Source organism: Bos javanicus, chromosome 5 (assembly GCF_032452875.1).
Source record: "Bos javanicus breed banteng chromosome 5, ARS-OSU_banteng_1.0, whole genome shotgun sequence".
NCBI classification, from domain to species: Eukaryota; Metazoa; Chordata; class Mammalia; order Artiodactyla; family Bovidae; genus Bos; species Bos javanicus.
The window spans coordinates 78,069,687-78,089,077 of NC_083872.1; the positions used below are offsets into that span (position 1 = coordinate 78,069,687).

The following is a 19,391-nucleotide window of genomic DNA, read 5'->3' on the forward strand; positions in this document are numbered from 1 at the left end:
GCCTAAGTTCCTTTAAGTAATCTAAATTTAGTAAGTGTAAGGAACTATATTACATAATTTAAAACAAAGGAATAGGAAGTACCAAGTGTAGGCTTTTTGTGAACATCAGAACTGCTTATTGTTTGCACCATGCTCTCAGCCAGAATTAAGCTGCTCCTTCAGACCCTGCCCGACTTGCTCACAGTGGCTCTCAGGGAGCCACTGGAACCAGGTTTAGCGCGCACAAAGGCCACTCCCCAGACTGCTAATGTGCCTCAGAAGAGTCTGATGGCTGCCATGCTGATGAGTACCAGAGAAGGATTTCTCAGTTAAGTCAGTGGCCCTGTAGCCAGTGTAACAATATAGATATACTTTTAGAAACAGAATCTCATATGTTTTGGGAAAGAAAGCAAAATGTTACCACTCTTCAAGAATTCAGCATTAATTCTGAATTAATTCTGAATCTCGTGCCTTGTAGACTCAGATTATAACACTTAGACACTTTAAATTGTACCAAAAAAAGTTTGCATTATTAGATAATGGGAATTTTACTTTTTCTTGATGAAAACTACACTATCTGGTACTGAGATATTTTAATATATTAAAAACATGGATTGTACACAATAAGACCCAGTCCCAGTCATGGAAAGAAAATTTGTATTCACTGAATCAGAGAGACTCAGAGTTGAGAGAGCTCCCTCACTATTCCTTCACTGTAGCTGTTCACGTATCCTCATAAATGTAAAGGACAGCCTGCAGTTGTTAATTAAGATTAGCTTTCCTGGGTATCCACTGTGTCTTTTAAAATTATGTTTTCCTTAGTACTTCTTGTAGGTAAAAGACATCCTTTTGAAAACTGCAGTTTGAATATGACATCCCAGGGAATGCTCATAATCAGAGCATTTTTATAATAGAGTGGTTACATGTAGTTACAGTGAGGACAAACAGTAGAATTCAATATCTGATGCCAGCAAGTTGGATTAAATAGTGTGAGGAGCATAGCATAGCTGATGGCCATTTTCCTGGGAATACAATGAGGGGGAGGCCTTACTGGCCATCACAATGGAGTATTGTACATTTTCTTTGCCTATGGAGGGCTTTGGGATCTGAAGGCAGGGCCTGCCAATGGCAGACAGTTATACACATGACTCCCTGGTGCAAAGGATACCAAAGAAACCAAGGGTTAACTGCTGTAGGTAAGTAATTGATTGTAGTCTGGTAGAACAAAAGCTGTTCTCTGATTTACAGGTGAGGAACGTGCATAGTAGAAGGTGGTGAGATAATGTGCAGTTTTAATATTCAGTATCTGGACAAGTCTGTCCTTCGGTGGCAGAGGTTGGTCACTTCCGTGAGTCTGCTTGCCTAGGTGCTTATCTCTTTGGAGTTTCCTACCTGCCTGACGATACTTTGTAGTGAGCCAGAAGTATCATTTGGGCAGGGTCAAGTAGGGATAATCACCTACAATGTCATGGGCCTTCCGTGTGTCTCAGCCCACCTGTGCCTCCCCATTATTCCTCCAGACTTAGCCCCCTTCTGGAGGCTTCTCTCTTCACACCACATGGGTGAATTCTGGCGGACACAAGCATAATGTGATCACTTTTGCCCTAAATATGTAATAATTAGAAATGTCAAATAAGTATATTTTCTTTCACTTAATAGATATATTAGAGAAAGATTGTAGTTATTTTCCCTTGAGGATTTTAATTAAAAATTTTAAATTTCCATGGATTTATTAAAATATTAATAAAACTTAGAAGGCTGTAAAGCATAATTATACTAAAAGACTTATATGACAGTTATATTAAAAGAGTCAACATGGATTGAAAGTATGATCTAATTTAATAGGTACATTCCTATCACAGTGTTGGTTTTCATGTTGATCCTCAGTAATTAAGTTATGCCATCATTTTATCATAACTTATTTTGCTTACGATGCTTAGGTTTTGGATATGCAATCTTTTAAGAATACACAAGTTCTGGATAGTGTACCTGACAGAGGAGGTAGTAGAAGACAAAAACCAAAAATAAAACAAAGATGCTGCTAGAACTGTGATCATCAAATGTTCCATTCATCATTGCATTATTTATTGAGTGGCTCCAATTTGTACCATGGAATGGTTTACTTAGTATTGTCTTTATCTTCTCTTTTATCCTGGAGATAGGAAAACACATGGAATACACCTTGGAAAAGTCTGATGTGTTTTCAGTCTAAATATGAATTAAATGCTGCCATTTAAAATTGGCAGGAAATATTTTCCAGGCACTCCTTGCTTTGAATAAATAACATAGACTTTTTACAAGCTTGATTACATACACACACACAAATTAAGCTGTTTTTACTATTTCAATAATATTTAAAAGTAGGGTTTCCTAGGATATCTAAACAATAGGAATTAAATTCTTAATGACAAGGACACCTAGTAAACAAAAGAGATGTACAGAGAAGGGTACACAAACATTTAATACGTATCTATTTGAAAGAATATTGCTACCAGAGACAAATAAAGCAGAATCAATTAGTAACAACAAACATTTGTCCCAATATTTCATTTTAAAAGAAAATCAAAACGTGATACCTTAAATCTTATTTGAAAATTAGATGTTAGTGATTAGATTTCAGTGTAGAAATTACATCTAGTTGGAGCCATTGGTAAGTAAGGTCTATAACTGCAATGTCTAATACAGAAGCTACTAGCCAAATCTGGCTATTGGGCACTTGAAATATGGCTAGTTCAGATTGAGATGTGCTGTCAGTGCAAAATACACACTGCATTTCAAAGACTGAGTCAGAAGAACAGATGCAAAATCTCATTAATAATTGCTTCTACTTATTCCATGTTACAATCACAGTATTATGGACATACTGTGTTAAATAAAATATATTATTAAAATTAAGTTTATCTGTTTCTTTTTCCTTTTTCTCACATGGCTACCACATTATTAAAATTGAATAGCTTTGGTCTAGAATGTGAAACATTCTTGTAGCTGTCATTTTATTGTTTGGCAAAATGTATTTCAATTCTACACATAAAGACATTTCAAACTTTCTTAAAGGGTTCAAGCATATCTTCCTTCTCCTCCAGACATCTAATTAAAAATAAAAAAAAAGATGAATAGTAATATGAAAGGAGAAAGAAGCCAAGATAGATTAAGTGAAAAACAATAGTATACATAATGATGTTTGTGGTTGTGCCAATGTTATTGTAATGCATATATAAAATACATATATGTGATTATATATGCATATATTTACATATATTTGCTTGTATATGCGCAGAATGTTTCTGAGAGGATACCCAAGTTTGGCTGGGCACAGTTGTGGCAGAGAAAACTACTTTCTATTTGTATACTCTTTTGTAATTATACCTTTTCAATTTTGAATAACCATTTTCTATTGAAAAATATACTTGAAAAATATAAAACATAAAATGGAATAAAAGAAAGTAATAAGTAAGGAAAGCCTATGTATTTATACACAGCCTTCTGGTGTGTATTACATGGGTTCATACATTTTTGCTCTGTAAAATGAATATTTTCAGGGAATTCCTTGACAGTCCAGTGGTTAAGACACTGTGCTTCCACTGCAGGGGGCATAGGTTCAATCCCTGGTCAGTGAACTAAGATCCCACGTGCTGTGGGCATGGCCAAAAAAAGTGAGTATTTTCTTATAACTGCCTTGATTTTCAGGCATAATATATTAAAACAACCAAATCAAGAACCTTTAAATGATACATATGCTGCCTAAATTAAACAGTAAGAGAAATGAATAACTCATTTGAAAATTTTCCTAATGCAACTGTTATATAGATCTTTATTACATCACCTACTTTAAACCACATCTGAAATGTACTATATTTCTGTACATGAAGAATTACATGTAGAGATGATAAACCACAATAAAGCTGTATATTTTGAGATACTGTAGAAAATTTGGATTAATTACCAATTATCCAACAAATTGAGGGCCTACTATGTGCTAGGTACAGTGGAAGATTCTGGGGGTTAAAAGAGACAAGGTTTCTGCCCAAAAGCTTACAGACTTATAAAGGAATTTGTTTTTAATACAAACTTTGTGTTAATCTGTAGTGAGGCATAGAGGGCTAAGCAGCTAATTTGACCCAGTGGAGGCAAGGGATCAGAAAACTTAAAAATTTTGTGCATTTATGCACACAATTTCAAAACTGGTATAAAAGATACATCTAGCTTAAACTCTTTGCAAGAAAAAGAAGGGAAAAAAAAATCCTAAAATTCCAAAATATTTTTATATGAAACTAGTTATCTGGATGAAAATCAAAACATTCAGCTAAACTGGAGGATATTTGAGACTTATTTAAACAATGCAAATACAGAGCTATTTGAGAAAGATGAAATAATTTCTTATATTTTTCGGTTTTCCATTAGGTATCTGTCATTTTGGGCTTCCCTAGTGGCTCAGTGGTAAAGAATCTGCCTGCCAATGCAGGAGACATGGGTTTGATCCCTGGGTCAGGAAGATTCCCTGGAGAAGGAAATGGGAACCCACCCCAGTATTCTTGCCTGGGAGAGTCCCATGGACAGAGGAGTCTGGCAGGCTATAGTTCATGGGGCTGCAAAAGAGTTGAACACAATTTAGCAACTAAACAACAACATCTGTCATCACATAGATGGACAGAATCTAAAGATGAGATATATTTCTCCAATGACATTCTTTGCACATTCCAACCCAAGACCATTCTATACTGAAAGATTTCTTGCAAAAATGGAATTGCTACTTGAAGAAATACTGAAAGAATTGAAATTCGATGATGTGCACATTTCCACTGTGCAATGAATCAGAGCTAACCCAGAAGAAGAGAGAAAATACTCTTGTAGCATACATGATTCCTTGCTGAAGGAGGCAAGTGAAAAAGCGGGCTTAAAACTCAACATTAAAAAACTATGATCATGGCATCTGGTCCCATCACTTCATGGCAAATAAGAAGGGGGAAAAGTGAGAGCAGTGACAGATTTTCTCTTCTTGGGCTCCAAAACCACTGTGGATGGTGACTGCAGCCATGAAATTAGAAGATGCTTGCTTCTTAGAAGGAAGGCTGTGAAAAACCTAGACAGTGTATTAAAAAGCAAAGACATCACTTCGCCAACAAACGTCCATATAGTCAAAGCTATGGTCTTTTCATTAGTCAAGTACGGATGTGACAATTGGACCATAAAGAGGGCTGAGCACTGAAGAATCGATGCTTTTGAATTGTGGTTCTGGAGAAGACTCTTGAGAGTCCCTCGGACAGCAAGGACATCAAACTAGTCAATTGTAAGGGAAATCAATCCTGAATACTCACTGGAAGGAATAATGCTGAAGCTCCACTACTTTGGCCACCTGATGCAAACAGCTGACTCATTGGACAAGACACTAAAGCTGGGAAAGATTGAAGGCAAAAGGAGAAGAAGGAGGCAGAGGATGAGATGGTTGGATAGCATCACCAATTCAGTGGACATGAACTTGGGTGAATTCTGGGAGATGGTGAGGGACAGGGAGGCCTGGCATGCTGCAGTCCATGGGGCAGTCCATGGGGTCGCAAAGAGTTGGACACAACTTAGGGACTGAACAACAACAACAAGCATAGAAGATTCACTAAAATCTGGAAATCTGAACAAATTTTTGATTGCATATTACATTGGAGCAAGATACAAAAATGTATTTTTAAACATATGGTTGATAATTTTGTGAATTAGCATTTTTAAATTAATTTTTGTTTCAGCAGATTCCAAACTAAGGGCAACACGCTCTAGCATGAGAAAATGCCCAAGCTTTCCTCTGGAGGGAAAACTGCAGAAGCTGTGTTAAAAGCAGATACAACCCTAAAAGGTTACAGGTTTCAACACAATGCTGTTCACTCCTGCTATTTCAAGAAATGAATCCTGTGAACAAAGAAACTATATGCGGAAGTGGAACAGACAAAAATGGAGAAGCCTCTATAGGGAATAAACACAACTTTAGGCAAAAAACCAGTGAGGCTGTTAGTTCAGGAAGTCAGTTCAATTAGCATTAGCCAAGCTCCTTCCACAGACAAACCATGAGAGGATGAAGGCGCAGTTAGAGTCGGTTGCATGCACACAGGACACTCTGGCTTAAGCATAGAGTTGAATCTCTCTGATTTCAGACACTTACAAACATTCATATTCCTCACAGTCTCCTTTCTGAGTCTCTGCCACCTCTCATCTCACATTTCATTAGACTCTGTAGTTGCTTCTTTATCTCAGGTATTGCTGTAAGCAGTTAGGGTAAGAGGGTTGAAGAGAAAGAGAACCAAGACAGCTTTCTTGACAGAAGAGAAACCATTTTTGCCCTAAGCCATTTTGTGATCTAAGCCAGGCCTGAACAAGTCTCGGTAATTAACATTTTAAGAGAACTAAAGAATGCAGAAACATTGCCTGTTATCAAGCAAGAGAAGTAAGGACACTCCCAGTTCTGTGTCAACAGGCAGAAACATTGCCTGTTATCAAGCAAGAGAAGTAAGGACACTCCCAAATCTGTGTAAAGATCAGCCTGGGGCACTCAACCACCGATCAACTAGAACCTAAGGAATGATGATGTTGACCTTTTTCTGACCCTCCTGACTTCAACCAGCTATAGCTTGGACTCAATCAAACCCCTTCATGAATACACTTATACTTAAAATTTTCTCAATTTTACTGTTCGGGGAGACACTGCTTTGGGCAAGATCCCTAGTATTCTTACTTGCTGCAAGTAATAAATCTTTCCTTCCCCCAATCTTTGATTTGGTTGTAAAACAAGAGGGAAGGGGGCAGGGTACAACCTTTAAAAAAACATAGCCATCAGTTCAGTTCAGTTCAGTTCAGTCGCTCAGTCGTGTCCGACTCTTTGTGACCCCATGAATCGCAGCACGCCAGGCCTCCCTGTCCATCACCAACTCCCGGAGTTCACTGAGACTCACGTCCATCGAGTCAGTGATGCCATCCAGCCATCTCATCCTCTGTCGTCCCCTTCTCCTCCTGCCCCCAATCCCTCCCAGCATCAGAGTCTTTTCCAATGAGTCAACTCTTCGCATGAGGTGGCCAAAGTACTGGAGTTTCAGCTTTAGCATCATTCCTTCCAAAGATATCCCAGGGCTGATCTCCTTCAGAATGGACTGGGGACATGAAGAAAACCGGTTAGAACTAACAAGGTCCAAGGTGGCAAAAGATTCGACTTCCAGTGGAATTTAGTCACATTTTATGCTCATTGTAATACATTAGCCCTCTGATGGATATGGTAAGAGACTTATAGAAGATTCCTGACGGGAGAGACTGACTGTGGGAGGAAGTGGGTCTTGTTCTGATGGGCGGGGTCATGCTCAGTAAATCTTTAATCCAATTTTCTGCTGATGGGCAGGGCTGTGTTCCCTCTGTTGTTTGGCCTCAGGCCAAACTATGGAAGGGATAATGAAGGTAATGGCATCCTCCTTCAAAAGGATTTGTATATGCACTGTTGTAGTCAGTGCCCCTGACCCTACAGCAGGCCACTATTGACCCACGCCTCTGCTGGAGACTCCTGGACACTCACAGCCTTGTCTAAATCAATGAAACTATGAGCCACGCCGTGGAAGGCCACCCAAAATGGACAGGTCATGGTGGGGAGTTACAACAAAGTGTGGTCCACTGGAGAAGGAAACGGCAAACCACTTAAGTATTTTTGCTGTGAGAACCCCATGAACAGTATGAAAAGGCAGAAAGATATGACACTGAAAGATGAGCTCCCCAAGTCAGGAGGTGCCCAATATGCTACTGGAAAAGAGTGGAGAAATAACTCCAGAAAGAATGAAAGTACGGAGCCAAAGCAAAAACAACACCCAGGTGTGGATGTGACTGGTGATGGAAGTAAAGTCCAATGCTGTAAAGAACAATATTGTATAAGAACCTGGAATGTAAGGGCCATGAATCAAGGTAAGTTGGAAATGGTCAAACAGGAGATCGCAAGAGTGAACACTGACATGTTAGGAATCAGTGAATTAAAATTGACTAGAATGGGCGAATTTAATTCAGATGACCATTATATCTACTATCATGGGCGAGAATCCCTTAGAAGAAACAGAGTAGCCTTCGTAGTCAACAAACGAGTCTGAAGTGCAGTACTTGGGTGCAAGCTCAAAAACAACAGAATGATTTCTGTTTGTTTCCAAGGCAAACCATTCAATAACACAGTAATCCAAGTCTATGCCCCAACCACTAATGCTGAAGAAGCTGAAGTTGAAGAGTTCTATGAAGACCTACAAGACCTTCTAGAACTAACACCCAAAAAAGATGTCCTTTTCATCACAGGGGACTGGAATGCAAAAGTAGGAAGTCAAGAGATAACCTGGAATAACAGGCAAGTTTGGCCTCGGAGTACAAAATGAAGTAAGGCTAATAGAGTTTTGCCAAGAGACCACACTGATCATAGCAAACACCCTCTTCCAACAGCACAAGAGAAGACTCTACACATGGATATCACAGATGGTCAATACTGAAATAAGATTGATTATATTCTTTGCAGCCAAAGATGGAGAAGCTCTATTCAGTCAGCAAAAACAAGACTGGGAGTTGACTGTGGCTCAGATCATGAACTCCTTACTGCAAAATTCAGACTTAAATTGAAGAAAGTAGGGAAAACCACTAGACCATTCAGGTGTGACCTAAATCAAATCCCTTACGATTGATTATACAGTGGAAGTGACAAATAGATTCAAGGGATTAGATCTGATAGACAGAGTGCCTGAAGAACTATGGATGGAGGTTTGTGTCATTGTACAGGAGGCCAGTGATCAAGATCATTCCCAAGAAAAAGAAATGCAAAAAGGCAAAATGGTTGTCCAAGGAAGCTTTACATAGCTGAGGAGAAAAGACGCAAAAGCCAAAGGAGAAAAGGAAAGATATATCCATTTGAAAGCAGAGTTCCAAAGAATAGCAAGGAGAGATAAGAAAGCCTTCCTCAGTGATCAATGAAATGAAATAGAGGAAAACACTAGAATGGGAAAGACTAGAGATCTCTTCAAGAAAATTAGAGATACCAAAATAACATTTCATGCAAAAATGGTACAATAAAGGACAGAAATCATATGGACCTAACAGATGCAGAAAATATTAAGAAGAGGTGGCAAGAATACTCAGAAGAACTATACAAAACGATCATCATGACCCAGATAACCATGATGGTGTGATCACTCACCTAGAACCAGACATCCTGGAAGGTGAAGTCAAGGAGGCCTTAGGAAGCATCACAATGAACAAAGCTAGTGGAGGTGATGGAATTCCGGCTGAGCTATTTCAAATCCTAAAAGATGATGCTATGAAAGTGCTGCACTCAATATGCCAGCAAATTTGGAAAACTCAGCCGTGGCCATAGGACTGCAAAAAGTCCATTTTCCTTCCAATCCCAAAGAAAGACAATGCCAAAGAATGCTCAAACTACTGCACAATTGCATTCATTTCACATGTTAACAAAGTAATGCTCAAAATTCTACAAGCCAGGCTTCAACAGTACATGAACTGAGAACTTCCAGATGTACAAGCTGGATTTAGAAAAGGCAGAGGAACCATAGATCAAATTGCCAACATCTGCTGGTTCATTGAAAAAGCAAGAGAGTTCCAGAAAAACATCTACTTCTGCTTTATTGACTATGCCAAAGCTTTTGACTGTGTGGATCACTACAAACTGTGGAAAATTCTTTGGGAGATGGGAATACCAGACCACCTTACCTGCCTCCTGAGAAATCTGTATGCAGGTCAAGAAGCAACAGTTAGAATGGACATGGAACAATGGACTGGTTCCAAATTGAGAGAGGAGTACATCAAGACTGCATTTTGTCACCCTGCTTATTTAACATATGAAGAGTACATCATGTGAAATGCTGGGCTGGATGAAGCACAAGCTAGAATCAAGATTGCAGGGAGGAATATCAATAACCTCAGATATGCAGATGACACCACCCTTATGGCAGAAAGAGAAGAGGAATTAAAAAACCTCTTGATGAAAGTAAAAGTAGAGAGTGAAAAAGCTGGCTTAAATCTCAACATTCAAAAAATGAAGATAATTTCATCTGGTCCCATCACTTCATGGCAAATAGATGGGAAACAATGGAAATAGTGACAGACTTAATTTTGTTGGGCTCTAGAATCACTGCTGTAGTGACTGTAGCCATGAAATTAAAAGTCGCTTGCTCCTTGGAAGTAAAGCTATGACCAACCTAGACAGCATAGACATGAAAAGCAGAGACATTACTTTGCTGACAAAATTCCATCTAGTCAAGGCTATGGTTTTTCCAGTAGTCATGTATGGATGTGAGAGTTGGACCACAAAGAAAGCTGAGCGTAGAAGAATTGATGCTTTTGAACTGTGGTGTTGGAGAAGACTCTTGAGATTGCAAGGATATCAAACCAGGCAATAGTAAAGGAAATCAGTCCTGAATATTCATTGGAAGGACTGATGCTGAAGCTGAAGCTCCAATACTTTGGCCACCTGATGTGAAGAACTAACTCACTGGAAAAGACCCTGATGCTGGTAAAGACTGAAGGCAGTAGGGGACAACAGAGGTATTAGATGGTTGGATGACATCACAGACTCAATGGACTTGACTCTGAGCAAGAGCTGGGAGCTGGTGATGGACAGCGAAGCATGGAGTCCTGCAGTCCATGGGGTCACAAAGAGTCAGATAGGACTGAGCAACTGAACTGAACTGAGTACACTAGCATATGCTAAATGACACACCCACCAGCACCATCACAGTTCTGAGGCTGATCATCAAAGGCAAAACAGTGGACAGTGACCCAACTCCTGGAAAAACCTGCCCCTTCCCCGAAATAGTTGGAATAATCCTTCCAGTCATTAGCCTATGAAATTACCCAGCCCATAAAAACACTAACCACGCCATACTCAGGGGCTGCTCTTGCCTTCTGAGATGGCCCACACTCTGTGGAGTGTATTTCTCGCTAAATAAATCCATTTCTTACCTATCTCTTTGCCTCTTGCTGAATTCTTTCTGTGATGGGACATCAAGAAACTGAGTTTCATTAAGTCCTGAGATTAAGTGTGATATCAGTTAAAAGACCATGGGTTCAAGTCCCAATCTGAGTTATATGGTTTCAGTTGTGTTTTGGCTTGACACCCATCAAGAGGAGAACCCAGTTTTTTGGGTAACATTCAGTCAGTCAGTTCAGTCACTTAGTCATCTCCAATTCTTTGCAACTCAGGACTTCAGCATGCCAGGTTTTCCTGTCCATCACCAACTCCTGGAGCCTACTAAAACTCATGTCGATCACATCAGTGATGCCATCCAACCATCTTATCCTCTGTTGTCCCCTTCTCCTCCTGCCTTCAATCTTTCCTAGCATCGGTTAACATTACCCACATCTAATCCATTCTCCACCTCGCTGTCAGGTGGAGACTAAATACACTATTTAGACTTATAAACTAAAAATCTTCTCCTCTTCTGAAAACCTATCTGTGCCCTTGGAATAATGTCTACTCTCACTAACCTGGCCCTCTACTTTCAAGTCCCTGTCTGCCTTCCTAGAGTCATTCCCATCACTCCCAAGTCCTGATCCAGTTTCTAGCCCCTAATTCATCAGCCTTTGTGCAAGCTGATCTCCTTTAAGGCTTTTCTCTTTACCCACACCTGCACCTCTGCCTTCTGCCTATTAAGGTCTACAGTTACCTTTCATGACCAGTACTTGCATTTCTTCAGGCAGGATTTCCTCATCACCCCAATCCTTCTATTTACCAGGAACATTTACTAATATCATTATTTATTTGCCTGTCTACCTCCCCTTAAAGGGGAGAACAGAGGTGATGTTTTACTTGAATATCACTGGGTTGGGAAGATCCCCTGGAGAAGGAAATAGCAACCCAGTATTCTTGCCTGGAGAATCCCATGGAGTGAGGAGCCCAACAGGATACCGTCCATGGGGTTGCAAAGAGTCAGACGTGACTAAGCAACTAACACTTTCACATTATACATAAGTAAGTAAATGAAAATCACTCAGTCAGGTCCAACTCTTTGCAATACCATGGATTATACCAAAAGCAAAAAAAAGTGCCTGACACATAGTAGGTGCACAATATACTTTGCTAAATTTTGACAAACAAGTGAATGAGAAAATGAGTTAATGAAAGAAATGTGATTTGGCTACATATTTAAGAATATAGGCTTTGCAATACAACAAACACATACATATTTACTATTTGAATGTAGGGAAATGTAAAGGCAATTTTTACTAATGAACATGTTTAGTAGCATGTTTGGTACTGAAGGAGTGAGTACATACTAAGGTTAATATATTTCGATGAGCTTTAAAAATTGTAAGATCTAAAATACCATAGAAAAATTTCAGGTTTCAAAACCATTCTTTCACATTAGTTCAGTAATGGTTTCAGAGAGCGAGGAGGAAGGAAAAGAGTGAAGTAGGGAGGAACAGAGGAACTGAAATGACACCAGGAAGCAGAACATTCAAGAGAAAAAGCTTCTACAGGGAAAACACAAGTTCATGAAGAGCAAACTGCTCAGGCTATTACTTCAAGAAGAAAGCTTGCTTTTTCAAGTTTCAGATTTCTTATTTATCCTGTTGCGATACTATGATTTATAAGAAATGTATATTTGGTCTTCCTCCAGGATTCCTGGCTCTTAGCTTAAGTGCTAAGAATGACAACAGTGTCTCTTGTTGTGTTAATGAGATGACTTTAAGACCCCGCCTAAGGGTGGAGGCTGGTTGCCAGGGGAACCAACCACAGAATTAGAGAGTTGGAACTTTCTGTTTCAACCCCTGAAGGTTGAATCAATCAAAGGGCCATGAGTTTGATGCTTCTGAAATGAAGTTGCCATAGAAATCTTAACAGGTTCATAGAACTTCTGGGTTGGTGAACACATGGAGATTACGGGAGGAGTGTCAGGCTGGAAGAGTAGGCAAACTGTGGCACTTTTCCCTGTTTCTTGCCCTACAAATTTCTTCTGTCTGGCTGTTCCTGAGTTACTTTTTTTTTTTTTTTTAATAATAAACCAGTGATTGAGGAAGTAGCAAATTAACTGAAACTGAACAGGAGTCGTGGGAACCTTTGGTTTATAGTCAGTCATTACTTATTTGACTTTAGACTTTTGACTTTAGACTTTAGACTTCAGACTTCAGAACTAAGCAAACAACCTGGACTTTGGACTGGCATCTGGAGTCTAAACAGGGGTCATGGGAACCCCAATCTATAGTGGTGGGTCGGAGACACAGGTAAGAAATAGCCCAGGCTTTTGATTGGCTTAAGAAGTGGGGATGATGGTATGGGGCAATCTTGTCAGATTGAGTCCTCAGTGTGTGGAATTGGATGCCATCTCCAGGTAGATAGTGTCAGAATTGAGTTGAATCCTATGGCAACCAGCTGATATCAAAGAACTGCTTGGTGTGCTGAAGCATTCCCTTCTCCCCCTGCTCACATTGCAATTGGGTCCAGGAACCTAATTCACTTGTACAAATGATGCAGTTAGGTCTTTACCACAGAAATAACATCTCTGGCCTATGATCTGAATAGATTCCCTTCATATACTCTGGTAGATTGATTTTAATTATTGATTAAATTGTAAGTTTCTATTAATTATATAGACCTAGGTAGTGAAGGCATTGGCACCCCACTCCAGTACTCTTGCCTGGAAAATCCCATGGATGGAGGAGCCTGGTAGGCTGTAGTCCATGGGGTCGCTAAGAGTCGGACACAACTGAGCAACTTCCCTTTCACTTTTCATTTTCATGCATTGGAGAAAGAAATGGCAACCCACTCCAGTGTTCTTGCCTGGAGAATCCCAGGGACGGGGGAGCCTGGTGGGCTGCCGTCAATGGGGTCGCACAGAGTCGGACACGACTGAAGTGACTTAGCAGCAGCAGCAGCAGCAGTGAAGGCATTGAGATGAAATGTTGGCTACAAAATAACCACTAATATTATGCAGATATACTATCTGCTGTCTGATTGCAAACTTGTTGATATCAGAAGGGAACCCTTTGATTCAAGTTCTTCAAAGCTACATGAGGGGAGGATGTTGAAGTTTTTATGCTGGATAAGGATAAGTCAGGAGAAAGAAAGTCAGTAAGTCATGGCCAGAAACTCTGGAATTTCTAGAGCTGAGGTAGCAGAGGCTGAGCCATAGCCAGAATTTTCCTCCACAAAGTTTTACTAATATTAGAAATCAATCAGAACAATGTACTAATAAATTAGCACAAAACAGTCTACTAATTTTGAAAATTAATGCCCTATTCTAGAACTGATTTCCCAGAAATTGAGAAATTGTGCCTTGAAGAAGATGGGGTTTTCTGCTAACCATATCATAGAAATGAAATATATTTGTAAATATTCTATATATGATAAATAATATTCTATGTTTTATTTTAAAATTTACATTAGATTTATATGTCTTGCAATTCCTCAACCAAAAGAATCCAAAACAAATTAGACTAATATCATTTACATTGATTTAATTTCTTCAATGATTCTCAATAGAAACAATCTGTTTATAGACTTACTAGAATAATTAAAATCATCTAAAAAATAAACTAAAAAATACATTGTAGAAAACATTAAAAATACATTTTAGAAAACAATGCCTATCAAAAAATTCTGATAAATTAACAGGAAATCGTTCTTTTAAAATGATGAATATAGATTGTTACCAGCAAGTAAATCTATAATAATCAATAACTTATATTAAACTCAAGAATAAAAAATACTCATAAAACCTATTACTTTCCATAGGTTTAAGATATTCTTGCATAGAACATAGGATTGGATATAAATGGCACACTTCCCCTCCCTCAGCTTAATGAAACATTTTATATAGTGAAGACATTGTAAATAATGTTTAATATGCCTTATCCAATATAGTTTAGTCTAGCAAAAATATATATTGTCAATAATGCAAATATTTTTAGAAGGTAGAGTTTGGTGTACATGGCTAATCAGTTTCTATTTATTTAAACAGAACCTTTTAGAAAATGTTGCTGGGTTGATCTAAGAATTTATTAAGGACTAATCTGGTTGGTTCCATGATACATCTTATAAGATTGAAAAATCTTCAGGCTATAATAACAGATTTACTTCCTTCATACTTTTATTACTTTAACTTCAAATAAATGGTTAAAATATAAGTTTTATCAATGTGCTAAGTTGTAATTAAAATGCTTTTCTGGCCTAGTGATAATTCTGAATTCCACATTATTTATATCTCATCTTGTATATAGCAATCATTTCTAAGGTCTATGGCATTTTCTCATTATTCAAAACTAAAGAATTTCAGGCCACGTAATAGTATTCTCATTCATGTATTCTGACTAGCAGTAGCAGAAAGATTCAGAATGTGTGAAAATGGGGGAAATGTAAGACTTTCAGTACATTGATATACCCTTTTGGACATCACATCAGAACATCAAAATAGAGCAAAAAACATAAAGATGTTCATTTTTAACCCAGTGATCTCACTCTTGAGAAAAGAATGGAATAGATGAGAAGTTGAATGCATGATATTTCTAACAGCATCTTATAACAAATAATGGAAAACCATCTCAGTGGTTAACAAGAGAGGAAGTGGTGATTAATGAAATGATAATATCTGAAGCAAAATTTATGATACAACCTTTAAAAATAAAAATAAGACTAGATAGTAACAGAACAATTTATGATATCTGTTAGTGGTTTCTGCAATGTAATGACTATGATATAAAATAGATATTAATGTAAATAAGGATCAAGTAGTCATATACAAAATGAAAATAGCTGTTATTACTATTTATTATTAATTTTAGTATTATTGATATGTCACTTTAAAAATTAAAATACAATAGATTTACTTATTAATCACAGAATTTCTTTTCTAAGTTCTAGGAGATAATGCTACTAGGTCCAGTTGGAACACAATAAGATCTTTGGATTTTATTTAACTTAGGTGTTCTGATGAATCAGGACCACTTTGGGACTCACAGATACTTCAAGGTAGCTTCCAAAGGGGTCTAAAACAAGAGCAAAAGAGTCACGAAAGGAGGAACCTCCAGGAAAGTCTGGCTTTTTATTTTAGGTGAACATTTTGGCTGTTAGTCTCCTCCAACTCCTTATCACACTACCTATGTCCTCAAAGATTCTTAGAATGTTTAACTTGTGCTATAAATTTTCACACCATATATTTTAATCCCAATCAGCAGGCTGATTCATGAATCAGATAAGGGAAGTACAGTATTAGAGGTCCAAAGGCTGAGGTTTCCAAAAAGGAATTAAGGTAAAATTGAAGTAATTAAAAAAATTTTTTTTTTTTTTTTTGTGGCAAAGGTGACAAACTCAAAGGTTACATTAGGGGCCAGATGACAACAGAAACAAGTGCAGCAGGCTGGGTATATGTAATTGGCAGTGAGGGGACCTGTGGTAAACTGCAGTTTGCCCTGTGTAAAAGCAGCAGCCACTACATAGCTTCAGCAGGTTGCTGACATGCATGAATGCAGACTTAAGGCTGCCAGGATCATTCAAGGGAGGCCAGAAATACAGCTGTCCCGGTGAAATCTCTTGAATTTCTAACTGTTGACAACTAACTAGAATTAGTTTTTAATTTTTCATTTCTTAGATAGGCTAATAACAGCTGCCTTTGGGCTTATTTTGTTTCACAGAATTCAAGTGCATCACCTTTGGCCTATAGTTAATATGCAGGGATTTCCCAAAAGAATGTTTATCTGCCAGAAGTCATATTTTCAAATGAGGCCCTTCAGAGAAAAAACAAAAAATATTAGAAAAATGCAAAACAGTGAAGCTAAAGTAAGTTGTGAGCATGCTGATAAGCACAAATCAATAAGGGCTTACAAACTATAAGAACATTATATTAAGACCTAAATGTTCCTGAGGAGCAAAACCTCAGAGGATTTTACTTTTATATTTTCTATAATTGAGAAGACATTCTGAGTCACTGCAAAAGGAGATCAGCCCAAAGAGCTTTTTATAAAGATGGCTCCCTTGACTGAAATTATGTTAAAAATGATCAGAAGAAAATGACAAAATTTGACCAAGACAGAATTGCTAGGAGCTACCAAACTGCAAATAGGACTGTGTGTCTTGCCTTGTGCCTGCTGCTAGTTTCCCTTCACCTATCCCATTCCTTCCAACTCTCATTTTTCATCCTTGGCTGCTAAACAGGGAAGTCCCTGGAGACGCCTAAGAAATGACTGTCTGGCTGAGTAAAGAAGGAAACCGGAAGCAAAGTATAAAGGTGTTTTACTTTAACAGTAGGAATTTATCATCATCAAAGTTAGACTCTGTGGATGGGTGGGTGTGAGTAGCTGGAAGGAAGGGGAGAGTTGGTCTATTCAACTCATCATTTGCATCACATGCACCCAAGGAAAAAATGTTTACCTGGTGGAGCCACGGTTAACCTTTTTTCCTTGCTGAGCCGGTGCCCTTGGATGAATTCACTCATGGAAGGGGGGCCCTTCAGAAGAAATGACTCTGTGGAGGTGGGATCAGGGGGAACTCTTAATAAATTCTGTAGGTAGGAAGCCCCTGAAGTCCTGGGACGGCTCTGATCACAAAGGGAAGGTGAAAATTGTCTTGCAGGAGATCCAAGAAAATACATATAGGAAACAAAAAAGTTTTACTTTAATTACCTTTCAAAGCCTCACCAGTGACAACATTATTTATATTGGCATTTAATTTTTTTAACAAGTAAATCAAGATTTTCACTAAATGTTTAGTTTCCATACCAGGATACAACCCTATTTGGAAATTGTACTGGATACTGGAAAAGAGATTTATTATAGTTAGTCAGTTTGAACCACAAACAGAAAATATTTATATTGTTTGATTCTTAATTGAAAGCTCCTAAAATAAAATTTCACTATTAACTGAAAAATACAGGGTAAGTAATTCAATATCCAGGACTCTAGAGAAAGGTCATAAAATCAAGCCATTAATAACCTTATGAGTGATTTTTTTAAACAATATTTACATACTAAAAGAAAAAGCACAAAAAACCTACTTTTAAGAAAAACACTATACAGATTCCATTCTATTTGACTGAAATAGAGACATTTCCTTTCAGTCGGTGATCAGTTTTTGGCATATGAACAAAAGTTCCCCTAAGAGAACACATTCATATTCTTGCCTCATTAGAGAGAAGCTGGTAAATAGCACCATTACCATTCAAATTATCACCCATGTAAAACATAGTTTCATTCTTAATATCCACTTTTCATCTACCAATTTTTAGGTTGGAGGTAAGGGAGAGGCATATTTACGCATACAAGGAACAGCAAAAATGTTAACAGACACTTGAAAAGTATATTATGGTTAACCAAGAGATGGGGTGTGGGGGACAGAAACAAATAAACACAATGATCAAAAGGTTTTAATTTGGAAAAACCAACAATGGCAAGGCCCATTTATACACCCACTCCCACTGTTTCTCTTCCTTCCCTTCCTCCATCCTCCACAATGAGAGAACATTAATTTTTGCAGTTAACTAAAATCTGGCCACTGCACCATACTATGAAGATCGCTGCATGCATACCTTTTCCTCTGAGTGCCACTGCTGACCCGAATGTTGGGTGTCTGTGGGCCCTGACTATGCAGGAGGTAAGTGTCTATGGTGGGCACGGTGACTGATGCCTCCCCACTTACTTTAGGGCTGCCGATCTTGCTCTTTCCAAGTTTGCCTTTGCTGCGACGGGACTGCTCATGGTCAAACTCTAAGTCCTCCAGCCGCTGGGTCAGGGCGAGTTTTTGCTGGATAGCCATTTGTAACAAAGTGTTTAGAGTCTTCTTTTCATCCTCTGCAGCTGCTAACTGTCTCTGCATCTCATCCAACTGTGTGACATATTCATCACATCTAGAACCACAACAGAAAAGTGGTCAGGGGAAAATCTTTGTGCAATTAAATTTGGGGTTCAGTTGAAAGTAATGAATGTTACTAGGATTTGGAAGTAATGGATGTAATTCCATTATAATGGAAGTAATGGGATACAAGTAATCTATTAGAGTAGAAAGTTGGAAACAGAGCAGGTTCAATAACTGACAGTTCATCTATACAATGAAGTACATATGGGGGCATTCTTTTTGTTTTGTTTTGGCCTTGCTGTGAAGCATGCAGGATCTTAGGTCCCTGACCAGGGAACCAGGGATTGAACCCGTACCACCTGCAGTGGAAGCACAGAATGTTAACCACTGGGCTGGCCAGGGAAGTCCTGCTGCTGCTGCTGCTGCTAAGTTGTGTCAGTCATGTCCGACTCTGTGTGACCCCATAGATGGCAGCCCACCAGGGACACTCTTAATAGGCAGTATCTTAAACTCCAGAGACAGAATTATTGTAAGGGCTGCTCCATGATGCAAAAAAAACCAACAGTGAAGTATCAGGTAATGTACATAGCATCATAGATGTGTTATAACAACTTTATAGTCTATGCCT

At 38.5% G+C, this 19,391-nt stretch overlaps 1 protein-coding gene across 5 annotated transcripts in view; it reads right to left on the reverse strand.

Annotated features, from left to right (window-relative positions):
* BICD1 (BICD cargo adaptor 1) overlaps window positions 1-19,391 on the reverse strand; it is a 252,610-nt gene that overhangs the window by 19,575 nt on the left and 213,644 nt on the right. For 2 of the 5 annotated variants that reach the window (XM_061417442.1, XM_061417441.1), the window contains exon 7: window positions 18,608-18,815. In XM_061417442.1, the coding sequence (XP_061273426.1) occupies window positions 18,608-18,815 (208 nt within the window). Of the gene's footprint in view, window positions 1-17,344; window positions 18,816-19,391 lie in introns of all 5 variants that reach the window. The other 3 variants (XR_009736573.1, XM_061417443.1, XR_009736572.1) reach the window with 3 other exon arrangements.